The sequence below is a fragment of the Malaclemys terrapin genome, chromosome 5 (genome assembly GCF_027887155.1).
Source record: "Malaclemys terrapin pileata isolate rMalTer1 chromosome 5, rMalTer1.hap1, whole genome shotgun sequence".
NCBI classification, from domain to species: Eukaryota; Metazoa; Chordata; order Testudines; family Emydidae; genus Malaclemys; species Malaclemys terrapin.
In genome coordinates, this window is record NC_071509.1 from 36,333,310 (window position 1) to 36,345,922 (window position 12,613).

Genomic DNA, 12,613 nt, shown 5'->3' on the forward strand with positions numbered 1-12,613 from the left:
GTACAGCCTATGCCTCCCAATTCTAACCACCCCAATGCTTTAATTATGGTGTGGTCCCAGCCCAGGACGGCATGTAAAGCCCTGGGATGGCATGTCATGGCTTTGCCATGGGGCGCTATGGTGAGGCAGTAGGCTCGTAGGGGTTAGCCCCAGAAAAGTGTAACAGGAGGCATAGGAACAGTGTATGAGGCAGCAGGGCAGTGCTGGTGGGGTGGAGATTGCCCTGTCATGGTGACTGGCTCCGTAGGTGTAGGGTTACCTGTCTGCAGATATTTTGAGTGTCCAAAAGGAGGACACTCCAAGGGGCCCCGCCCCCACCCCAACTCCACTCCTTCCCCAAAGTCCCTGCCCCAACTCCGCCCCCTCCCCTGCTTCCCGCGAACATTTGATTCGCGGAAAGCCTGAAGCAGGCAAGGGGGCGGGTGGGGGGGAGGAGGCGCGGCCCAGTCTGGCCCCCCCGGCGTCTCCAGCCTGGGTCGGCTCGGGCCCTGGGGTGCCAGCCCTGGGCCAGCCCCCGGCCGAGCACCCCTAGCCCGCCCGGCACTGCCGGTCCCCGGCCCCCGGCTCGGCACCCCCGGCCCAGCACCCCCGGCCCTCGGCTCGGCACCGCCGGCCCCGCATGTCCCAATTTTCCCAGACATGTCCGGCTTTTGGGGATTTCCCCCCGGACGGGGATTTGGAGCCCAAAAAGCCGGACACGTCCGGGAAAATCCGGACATATGGTAACCCTACGTAGGTGGAACACATTGGTGGTGACACTAGTGAATGCTGCAGTCAGTGCTGGGGGAGGGGGGTGTCTCTTATTCTGGACAGCAAGTGGGGCTGGGAGCCTGTCTCCTGCTCAGGGGCTGAGGGTGAAATACTGGCCTTTTGCAGTAAAGGTTAGTTTTGCCTTTGGTATCGACAGGGCCAGCACTCATGTCACCCTGTGTCTATGGTGCCCCGGGCTAGTGCAGAACCAGGCGGGGGAAGGGCCGGAGCCCGGAACTCTGCTGTGGGGAAGCCAGTTTCCAGCCGGAATCCGCAGCAGAGCGCCGCTTTCCGCTCCCTTAGTTGCTTGGTAACGCCGTCAGTGAAGTAGCAGAAAGGAGCCAGGGTGTCCCCCTGAAATTGGCCCCGCTACGGCGACGAGGAGTGCTGGCCGGGCACGCATCCCGCCGGTCTGCGCTGGGATCATGCTGGAGCAGGACACCGGCCTCTCCTTGGCCATCGCTCAGATCGTGCAGCGGCTGAAGGGCTCCAGCCTCCATTCCCAGCTGGAGCGGCAGGCCCGGGTGAGCCCAGTCCCCGGCCCGCGGCTGCCCTCCCCCCGCTGCTTGCCTGACCCGCTGCATCCCCGCCCGTCCCTTCCTTCCATGCATCCGTCTCCCTTTCTGCTCCCCTCCGCCCCGGCCTTTCTCCGTGTCCCTCTCTCCATCCCCCCGTCACCCCTGCCACTTGTCCTCCCTTCCCTCCCTGGCTGGACGCACACGCCCAGCATTCGCCACGGACACCGCTGGGCGGAGGCCGCAAGGCGGGGATGAACGTGGGGACCCTGTGCCTGTCCAGAGGAGAGGGAGTCAGACCTGCCCTAAACCTTTCACCCTTCTGCAGGGCCAGGAGACTCGCTGCTTAACTGTCAGGACAGTATTTATATCCTCACCCTCCGGGGAGGGAGGATTTCGCTGTGTATATTAATAATCTGGTTAAAGTCGCACTCATTCAAATTGCTCCACCAAATGAATTGGGTCGTTTTTTAATCCTTAATTTGGGATGCGTTTTATTTTTAACTCCCTCTCCTCCTGCGGTTTCCCCTCAGAACATAAGGATTTGGTGAAAAGGAAGGAAAATAAATGAAATATGCACCAGAAAATGATGTTGTAATAATTGTGATCCTTTGTTCTCACCGGTATTCTCACTGCACTCTACATCCACTTTTAGGGTTTTTTTAGGTGTTCTTAAAGGCAAAGAGATGTTGTTTTAATATGTATCTCCTTAGTGGACATCCTGTCCTGTGGATTGTTTGAGGCGGAACAGCCACAAACATTATGGCCTGAAATGAATTTGTAGCCTAAAACTCTGTCTTCATGTATTTCCCGCCCTTCCCCCAGCTTTTTCTTATGGATGACATCTTGTCGTATTGCTCATGGCAATATCTGTTTGCATGATCCTATTCTCTGTAGTTTCTTTTGAAACTCCAGTTTTTGTTACTATCTTTTTTTCTTTGTCTTTCTCTTGACTTGGTAATAAAATCAATTAAGTCAATTTAACTTTTGTCTAGTTTATCAGTTTTATTTTCAAGTTCTTAGTTCTGGGTTTCAAACTTTAAAAACATTATGAAAACATTTATTTTGGTATTACATTTTATAAAATCTTGGTTTTTGTTTTTTTACAAAATTTCAGTTGTGGACAATATTTAAATTGACAGTGTCCCTTATGTTGTATAAATGATGTTTTAGTGGATAAAACACATGGTTATTTGCCTTACTTTTGTTAGTATTCCTGTATTAGACAAGGCTATGTTCCGTGGCTGTCCACTTTTGACTTCCATGATTCATTGCTCTATTGATTTAATTTATAGCTCTCAGATTGTTTGGGTTCTGTGTGGGATCATGCCATTTCACTTTTATGTCAGTGTAGGCTTCCGACTGATTGTTTGGGTTCTGTGTTGGACCCTGTATTATTTTTCTTTATATCTATTAGTGCTGTCCCCTGACTTTCATTGTTATTAAATAGTCTTGAAAGGATTAAATTTTTATTGATAAAAGTCCATTTCAATGTACACGCACAAACTGACAAAAAAATTTCCATCAATGATAAAGGTAATTTACAGATCGCCAAAGTAAGAAAAATGCTGCTTGCAAACTTTTTAGAATTTGATTTAATGATATTTACTTTGTATATTTTGACATATGATGTTGACAATTTGTGTATTAACAGTTATAAAGCTTAAACTTTTTGAATCTCAACATTTACTGTCATTAAGTAATTATTGTCTGACTAGCCATTGTCTAGCCTCCTACATAATTTCCCACAATTGTGAAATTTAAATAGATAAAAATAAAAAAACTTAAAAATAAAAATCTATATTATCCATCATAATTATATACAATTGTTAAATATAATTTGTCTGCAGTTCCAGATCTGTATCTTCTGCTCTCTTGTTTATATAGATAAGTAAATGAACATAGTGTTGTAAATGCTATGTAGGTCACTACCAAACAAAAAAGAAGATTTATAATCTAAATATATAAGTGAAAACTAACAGTACAAACAGAACAGTACATAATGGCCACAGCCCAGTCTCTCTTAAAAACTTCACAGAATAGGTGGATTTTAGAAGTTAGTGGAAGGAGAAGGAAGGAGCTTGGTATATATTGGTAGGGAGATTATTCCAGTCATATGAAGAAGGTAAAGGAGACAAATAGGGCAAGAAGAAGGCAGATTGGCCAGTGTTTAAATATTGCGAATACTTAGGAGATGAGGGTAGAGAGATGTAGAGTAGGATGAAGCTTTGTAAAGGTGAAGAGAGCAGCTTGAACTTGACATTATTTGATGTCTACCTACAAAAGCATTTCTAAATGTGATTAGCCATTTTGGTGGATTTGTAGTTTAAATGAATACTGACAAAGTTGAGGTAGTGTTTCTTGGTCCTGATTGCAATTGTTCCATCATTTATTCTTGCTTTTTAAGAGGTTACCTTTGGATCCTGGGTTTTTATGAACCTCACAATTATCCTCCCCTTACGAACAATATAGATCTCTCTTGTTTTATCTTTTCTGCCAAAACTCTGATCCATTTTCAAGTTTTCTCTGTACTGGATGGTTGTAATGGGTTTTTTGGGGAGGGATCCAGGCCTTGTCTGTTTTGTTTTAGTGATTTGTTGAATTTTGTTATTGTTAGTCTCAAGTTACTGCCTAATCAGACCATTAAATTGGCTAACTTTAAAGCTGCAGATTGTGTACAAAATCTTGCTATTCTTATGCAAGACACCTCAACTCCTATTTATCTCTGAAACATGATCTATGTTCTAGTCTGCTTGTTAGTTACATTCTGTTTCTGACCTGAATGTTGTGGTATAAATAAATCTGTACTAACTGCAGAATTGAACCTCTCTACATGAAGCCAATTTTAGATAAATCTCAGTGATATTGAGATCTGTTTTGTTGCTGATATAAATTCTTCCAAGAGAAAACTTAACTTTTAGCTCTCATTTGTTTTTAAAAAAATATAAAAAAATCACTTTGGGAGTGCTGTGTAAATAACATTGTAAACCCTCAAATCACTCAAAATCCATTCTTCAACATTTTGTATGCACATGCATGTGCATGTACAATATCTGACAAATGTCAGGATGTAAGTCAAGATATATGTGTCCACATAATGCCCCCTTAAAATTAGTAAAAAGAAGAACAGGAGTACTTGTGGCACCTTAGAGACTAACAAATTTATTAGAGCATAAGCTTGCATCCGAAGAAGTGGGCTGTAGTCCACGAAAGCTTATGCTCTAATAAATTTGTTAGTCTCTAAGGTGCCACAAGTACTCCTGTTCTTCTTTTTGCGGATACAGACTAACACGGCTGCTACTCTGAAACCTTAAAATTAGTGTCCAGAGTTTTTTAGAGTTAGTGATATTTTCTGAGCCTAATTAAAACATTGGGGAACTAATATTTAAAATAACAACAAAATTCTTGCTATACTCATTAATGTGTGTGGTTTTTTTTAGTTCTAGCAGGCAGAGCTCAAAAAACAGTTTCTGTTGTCAGCTTACAGAACTTCTGAAAAAACTGGGTTGCTTAAGAATGACGTTTATGAATGTTGAGTCTTTGGATCTGAGTAGAGATACAAGTTGGTTATGTTTTTGGGTACAAGAAGGAAAAGGGGATTGTAAAGAAGAGACAAGACTTCTCCTTTATTTCTTAAATTTTCATGTGTGATATGTTACAGTAGTTAGGATAATTAAGTTGCCAAGCACATAGTGGAAACAGCAACTTATTTTACAGGATTCTTCGGCATCAAGTTGATGTGAGATGCTAGAACCCTGCATAAAAACTCAGAGTTATCTTTGATAATTCACTCTGATGGCAGATTAGCTCTAACCCAAGAGTATTAAAAAGGTTTGAATATACCTCTGAGCCACAGTAACTAGAAGGTAGGGACCAAAGGCTTGATTCACAAAGGGGACTTAAATGAACTCCTAAGTGCCCCTCCTGCCCACTGGAATTCATAGCCCACAGTTTGGCACCCAGCCTTCCCATACAGTGCATGGGGAGAGTTAGACACTTAAGAAAGGGATTCTCAGAAGCCAGCAAACTGAGCAGGCAGCTGCCTGTGCCAGCCACAAGTGAAATGCAAAGGAAAGGGACAAGGCTGAAGGCTCAGATCCTCAAAGAGGCTTAGGTGCCTGACTGAAAGGCTGGAGAGCACTACTTCAGCTGAAGTAGTGCTCTCCCCCCCCCCCCCCCTGGAGAGCACTACTTCAGCTTTTCAGCCATGAACCCTCTCCTGGAGTTAGGTGCCTAAGCCAGGTCAGGCTCTTCCTCACAAAAAATGAGAGAGAGAGAGACACCCTTCCCCCCCCCCCCCCCCCCCCCCCCGCACACTAAAGCCAATAGCCCAGTGGTCAGGGTATTCACTTGGAATGTGGGAGACCCATATTCAAATCCCTGCTCTACCTGATTTGGAGCAGGGATGTGGACACAGGTTTCCCACAGCTCTAACAAGTGCCTGACCACCAGTCTATTGCCTGTAATGGAGTGGGTCTCTCTCAATCTCTTTTGTTAGAACTGTTCCACTGTATATAAATAATTTAAATATTCATTGGATCAGAGAGAGACCCTATATTCTGGGGCACTCACCTGTGATTTGAGAGCCCTGGCTTCAAGTCAATGCTCCAAATCAGGCAGAGCAGAGATTCAGACTGGGGTCTCCCACATCCTAGGTAAGTGCCCCAACCAAAGGGCTATTGAATACACAGGGGACAGACACACTTGTCCCCGTTGTCTTTTGACAAGGGTCTTAATCCACTGAAAAATATGGTTCCATTGAAATCAAATGCTTTGTGACATTGTGTAGAGTTTGCAAAAATTTTCTCTAAGGGAAAAAAGTTCCTACAATGTTGAAATGCCCTGTTTTGACATTTTTGGAATGAAATGTTTTGATATTTCATTTTGAAATGACTTTTTAAATTTTTTATTACATTATAATAACGTCAAAATCAAAATGAAATGTTTTGATCTGAAATAATTTGTCAGACTTTTGTGGAAAATTATGAAATTTTCTGGTTTCATTCTGATTTGAAATGAAGCCAAATATTGAAATCTTATAAACTTTTGTGAAATGGAATTACCACCTCCATTGAGCGCTCATAAAAATTTGTTAATGATTGTGAGTCACTCAGAACCTACTGTAACCATAAAAATATCTGGCTGGATGGACAGATAGATAATTTAAAAAAAAATAGGGCCCAGCATTTCATTTGGGGCAGAAGATTCATAAACTGTCCTTCTGACATGTAGAAAAACCCTATCCAGACATTAGACATACAGTGGGGAGAAGTGGAGTAAAAGAAGAGATGAAAACTTAAGCAGAGTAATTTTTTAAAAACATAAACAAATGTGATATTAACGATACCAGTAATTCCTGTTGCCACCTGCATGACCCTTTTCAGATTGCAATTTTTTGTTGGCATCTCAGCAGTGGGTCTTCAGGAGGGATTTGTAAGAAGACAGGGTTGTGGCTTTATAGATAAGTTATGAGAGGGAGTTTCATGCATAAGAATCAGCATCGAATATGAATATGTGAAGGTGCTTGTAGAAGAAGCAGACTTCTGGGTGATAGAGGTTGGCCAAGTGGAGAAGGCAGATAAGATAGAAAGGATCATAAGGGATCTTAAAGTGTGGATAAGAAGGTATATCTGGTATGGGGAGCTGCTTGAGGTAATTAAAGAAGGGGAAGAGGGTGACATGATGGGAATGACTGCTCAGGAAGATAACCTTAGCAGCAGCTTTTTGATGGACCTGAGGTTGGAGGAGTAAGTGTCAAGATATTGACACTACCTGGATGGGTGTGGCTAAAGGAAAGGCAGATGGACATTATAGTAGCTTAGCTAGGGTGGACAGACTGTGAGATCAGATAATCAAGGAAACTATTTTGATCTTTTTTTCAGTACTAGAAGAATTATTGATACTGAACTTCGCTGATATGAAAGTTCACATTTAGAAAGTGATCATCTCTGTAATATGCAACATTATATACCAAAATATATCAAACAATAGTAGGCTCATGAGTCATTATAGATAATACATTTCTTTTCATGTATCATATTTAACAGAGAACTTACTGACATGTTCTCGTATTCATAGAGATTGTAATCTTGTCTATATTGTTCAGCAGTAACATTTGCAGTGTGAAGAATTTTAAATTGAATACTGTTATGAATACGTTAAACAGATTAAGGAGTTCAGAAACAACTTAAGTTTGATTCACGGAAGATCTTTATTAGTTATGTATGTACACATGAACTACCTTGCAGATGTGTACCTTATTTGCAGCAAATTTCTATCTTCAAATGAAACCTAGGGAGTTGATTAAAACTGCAAATATTATAATTTACAAAACCTATCCAGCAAATTTAAAATGACCTACTTCTGCCTAAAAGCTGAGACTAATTGTTACTTGCTCTCAATTGTTTTCCATTTCAATTGCTATATTATTTGTACTTGTATATGAACAGTGCTTCACTTTACCACTGCACTGTTCCCTAGCTATCAAACATAATTTAATGTAGAAATGCTCAAATGTAGACAAGGCTATTGGTGTCAATGTCAATCAGGTTTCTATACTCTAAAATTTGCTCAAACATGTTCATAACTTTTTTTTTTTTCTGAAAAGGGGGTATAAATTGAAATCCAACCAAAATTAGCGCTTGGACTTCTTTGGGTTTTAGTAATATAAATTACCTAGCAAGCAAAACTGTGAACGTTTTCTTATGACCATTTTGAGAGAGTGTTATGATTAGGGAGATATCAGCAATTAAAGCTAAAACATTTGCACTTGTGTGAAACTAGCCAGATGAACAGTAATAAACATATACAAAAGTCATGGCACTTACCTAAGAAGAAAAGACTTTAAATGGAAGACTGAAAATATTTAGACAGTGTGTAGAACTAGTAAATGGTCAACATATTATTACTTTATATAGTCAAATCAGTTGAATATACAGCTGAAAAAGGTTGTGAGTGAGGAGAGTATGATATCCATTCCTGAAACACAGAAGCAGGTTGATCCCAGGACTAAAAAAATGTGAGCTATTAGGACGACGTGTGTACATACTCCAAACCATAGTATTCTGAACAATCCTAAGGCTTTGCTAAGGGACAGAAATGAAAACTTAAGAAAACGAAAGACCTCTCCACCCCCATATCACTCAAGAACTAATAAATGAATGGAACAACCTAGTAAACAATATTATTCAGAATGGAAACTTTGATGTTTGGAATTTGTTCTTCCAGTAATTAGTAATTGTCACTATTGTAGTAATTGTCCAATTGTGCTTTGAGATTCAAATTTAACACTAATTCAAAGTAAGATTAGGATTAAGGAATGTTTTGTACTTCATTTTCCTTATTTTATTGGTCCATGTGTTTCCTATTAAAGTAACTTCAAGTAAATTAAAGTAATGTTTAAGTTTTCCATACATTTAAGATTATAAGTGTTCTAAATGTATATAGCTATTCCAATTAAGTAATACATATAATTAAATATACATCCAAATAGCCACAGTGTGAAATCATTCCATTATGTATAAAAGAGGATACATACCGCAAAAAATTGACTGTTACAGGGAGTGGGGGATTGATTGGTACAAGACTTAACAGGTAATTGGAACTAGTTTCCTTTCGCATTTTCCTTGGTATTTAAGGTAGAAACCAACTGCAGATGCCCCCCCCCCCCCCCCCCCCCCCGGATTACACAAACCCGATTTATGCAAATCCGCATTTACGGAAAAAGTTCTGTAAACTAGAAATAGGAGGTTTTCTTTCTTTTCTTTTTTTTTTGCCTAATTGTCGGGTATACGTTTCTGACTTACGCAAAATTCAAGTTACGCAAGGTATTCTGGAACGGAATGCTTGCATAAGTTGGGGAGCATTTGTATGTCTTTAGGGCTGGTTTCTCCTTTCCACTGAACTAATACATTTACATTGGGAAAACTGAACAAGAGTGTTTGCTGCCAACTGAGAAACTCAGATGCAGTGGTGATTGGGTAGATCCTACCTGGAGCTAACACATAGTTAGTTTGTAAATAGATTGTTAATTTGTAAACAGAGGCAGATTAAGATTTATTGGGGCTCTGGGTACAAAGAACATTTGGACCCTCCAAGATCCTGCCCCCTATCCTGGCTGGAAGCCTGGCTGTGGTAAGAGCTGCCCAGGAAACCCTGGCCACTGGGGGATCCCTGGGTGGCGTGCCATGAGGGTAGGGACATGCTGGGGGCTGCTCTCGGACACCACAGCCACCTGGACACCACAGCCACCTGCCCACAGCAAGTGGAGGGTCTGGGGCTCTTCACAGTTACACAGGCTCCCTGGGTGGCTCTTACCACAGCCTAGGGCAGTGGTCCCCAAACTGTGGGGCACGTCCCCCTAGGGGGCACGGAGCAATGTTCAGGGGCGCTGTGGGGCCCAGCTCTGCCCTGCCCGTAGCCCCAACTGTGGCTTTGCTCCCGGCCGCAGCTGCAGCCATGGCCCCGCTCCCGGCCCCTGACTGCTGCTCCAGGCCCCCAAATCTGGCCCCACTCCTGGTCCTGGCTCCCGGGGGAGGAGTGTGGACCAGGTCAGAGGGGGCACAACCAAAAAAGTTGGGGACCCTGGCCTAGGGTGATAATATGTCCCATTTTGGCCTCAGATGTTTGGACTTTTTTTGGCAAAACTGAGCCTTTGTCCTGTTTATTGTTGCCAGCTGGCAAGAGCAAACAGGACAAATGCTCAATTTTGCCAAAAAGGGTCTGGGGGTGAGTGGTGAGGTTTGTTGGGTGGTGAGCAGTGGGGCTTGGGCCAGCCCTGTGCAGGGGGGAAAACGAGAGAGGATTGGATCAGCTCTGCACTGTATTGCGGGAGGGTGTCCCTCTTGGACCAGCTCCGTGTGGGGTGGGACCAGCGGCTTGGCCAGCTCTGTGTTGGGGCAGGGGGAATAGGCTTACCCTACCTCAAGCTTTGTGTTCCAGCTGGGCCAGGGGGTGAGGCCTTGGGGAAGAGGAGGAGCAGGGCTGAGGGGAAGGGAGGAGGAGCAGGGGTCAGGGCCCCCAAATTGGTTTTAGCCCCGGGGCATGGGCCCTATCAGCCCATGCAGTAATCTGCCACTGTTTGTAAACTTCATTTAGGTAGAAGCCAGCTCTAGCTTTTGGGGGCTTAGGTTGGGACTGAAGTTAGGCTGGCTCATGTAGAGGCCTGTTTCATCTTTAAGATTGAAGTTTTGTAATGGTGTAACTTAAATTGGTTTAATTAAACCAATGCAACTTTTGTTTTGGACTCTTTTATCAGTTTAAAACTGCTTATATCAGTTTAGCCGGCACCAAATTTATAGGTTCCAGATATATCAATATGTCAGGTTTAAACTGATATAAAGTTTCAAGTTTTATGCTTCAAGAAAGATGTGGAGAAATTGGAGAGGGTCCAGAGAAGAGCAACAAGAATGATTAAAGGTCTTGAGAACATGACCTATGAAGGAAGGCTGAAAGAATTGGGTTTGTTTAGTTTGGAAAAGAGAAGACTGAGAAGGGGACATGATAGCAGTTTTCAGGTACAAAAAGGGTGTCATAAGGAGGAGGGAGAAAACTTGTTCACCTTCGCCTTTAAGGATAGAACAAGAAGCAATGGGCTTAAACTGCAGCAAGGGAAGTTTAGGTTGGACATTAGGAAAAAGTTCATAACTGTCAGGGTGGTTAAACCCTGGAATAAATTGCCTAGGGAGGTTGTGGAATCTCCATCTCTGGAGATATTTAAGAGTAGGTTAGATAAATGTCTATCAGGGATGGTCTAGACAGTATTTGGTCCTGCCATGAGCGCAGGGGACTGGGCTCGATGACCTCTCGAGGTCCCTTCCAGTCCTAGAATCTATGAATCTATGAAAAAGAGAATCCTCACAAAAAGTTGCATTGGTTTAATTATATTGATATAAAATTACACCATTAGTTGTACAGGTACAATTTTGTGTGTAGACCAGGCTTAAGTTTAGCCTGGAAGTTTGGTAGTGGTCTGCTCCAGCCCCTAAAGGATTTGTTTAGTCTGGACAAATCTTATTCAAACTCTGGATTTTTTTCTTTTAAGGAACTATATTATGGAGTTGCTGTGGGGGATTTTTATACTAAGTTATTTCAGTTCTTCTGGAGCCTAAAAAAAAAAAATCTATTTTCCCCCTGTATTTTAATGTTCTTGCATCTTTTTATGCTCCTTTCTCTTTTACGATATCCAAGTCTACAACTCACAGTTCCCATGTATTACATCTTTGTATGACAGACTCTCCCATTATTATCTTCCAAATGCAATGTTATGGCTGAGATTCCAGAGATCCTGAACTCAGAAATTTTAAGTTCATGGTTTCCACAACAGTTGAAACTCATTCCTCTTGTGCATATTACTTCTACCTGTGTAGTCATAAGAATGTTTCTAATGTCATAATTAAAAATAGAAAGCTTACTCTCCTGTCTGCTTTTATTTTTTTTTATTTATTAGGGTAGTCTACACAAACCAGAAATTAAACTTGAATCACTAAAGGAAGATATTAAGGATTTTCTGAAGACCTCAGGTTTGTAATAGTTCATTCAATTCAGTTGATGAATCTGTAGAAGTATAAACACTTTTGTGAATAAATATAGATGTAATATTCTGTAATTCCAGATTATGGAATTTATATGCTCTATTTAAAACAATTTCAAACCAGCAGAGCTTGAAAGCGTTGTAGACTAAGGCTCGTACTATCTTCTTTTAAAAACAAAAATTAAATGTCCTATTTTTGTTTCTCATGTTAAGACAGCATGATTAATTACTCCAGTAAAGAAATGGCCAAAATTAAAGCTGTGCATTCAGATGCAACCTCAAATCATTACTTTCCAAGCATAAAAAAATTGGTGTGGTTTTATTAACATCTTTGGTATGTGCAGGTGGGAAGAAGAAAAGGATCATTATGTCATACATTGAAGAACCTTATAAACGTGTGTCTGTAACTTCTGTGACGCTATCCTACCCTCAGTATTTGTCTACGTTGTCATGCCATGTCTTTGCTTGCCATGTCAGGTCATTTAGGTTCTGATACTGCAAAGGGATCATCAGTAGGAGCAGAATCTTATGCCTGAGTGGAGTCCCACTGAAGTTGTTAAGACATCCAGCATGTGTAATAGTCCACCCAAGACACTGGGATTCTAGTCTCTGATTCAGCAAGGAACTTAAGCATATGGTGAATTTTACGCATGTGAGTAGTCCCACTGAAGTTAGGCACATGCTTAAGTACCTTGCTGAAGTACATTGTAAACTCTGCAAGGCAGGCACTGAGTCTGTTTTGTGTTATGTAAGACACCGTTGTAGGGATTCAATAGATAATAGTCGTAAATAAAAATGTTGGTGGGAACTTATTAAA

The 12,613-nt window shown here is 41.8% G+C and overlaps 1 protein-coding gene across 2 annotated transcripts in view; it reads left to right on the top strand.

Moving 5' to 3' along the window:
* The first annotated feature begins 1,064 nt into the window (after positions 1–1,064).
* The window catches only part of TBC1D19 (TBC1 domain family member 19), a 100,223-nt gene continuing 88,674 nt past the window's right edge, over positions 1,065–12,613 (top strand). The window contains exons 1-2 of one of the 2 annotated variants that reach the window (XM_054030378.1): positions 1,065–1,274; positions 11,713–11,785. In XM_054030378.1, the coding sequence (XP_053886353.1) occupies positions 1,176–1,274; positions 11,713–11,785 (172 nt within the window). In that variant the 5' untranslated portion in view covers positions 1,065–1,175. The remainder of the gene's footprint in view (positions 1,275–11,712; positions 11,786–12,613) is intronic. The other variant, XM_054030379.1, reaches the window with a different exon arrangement.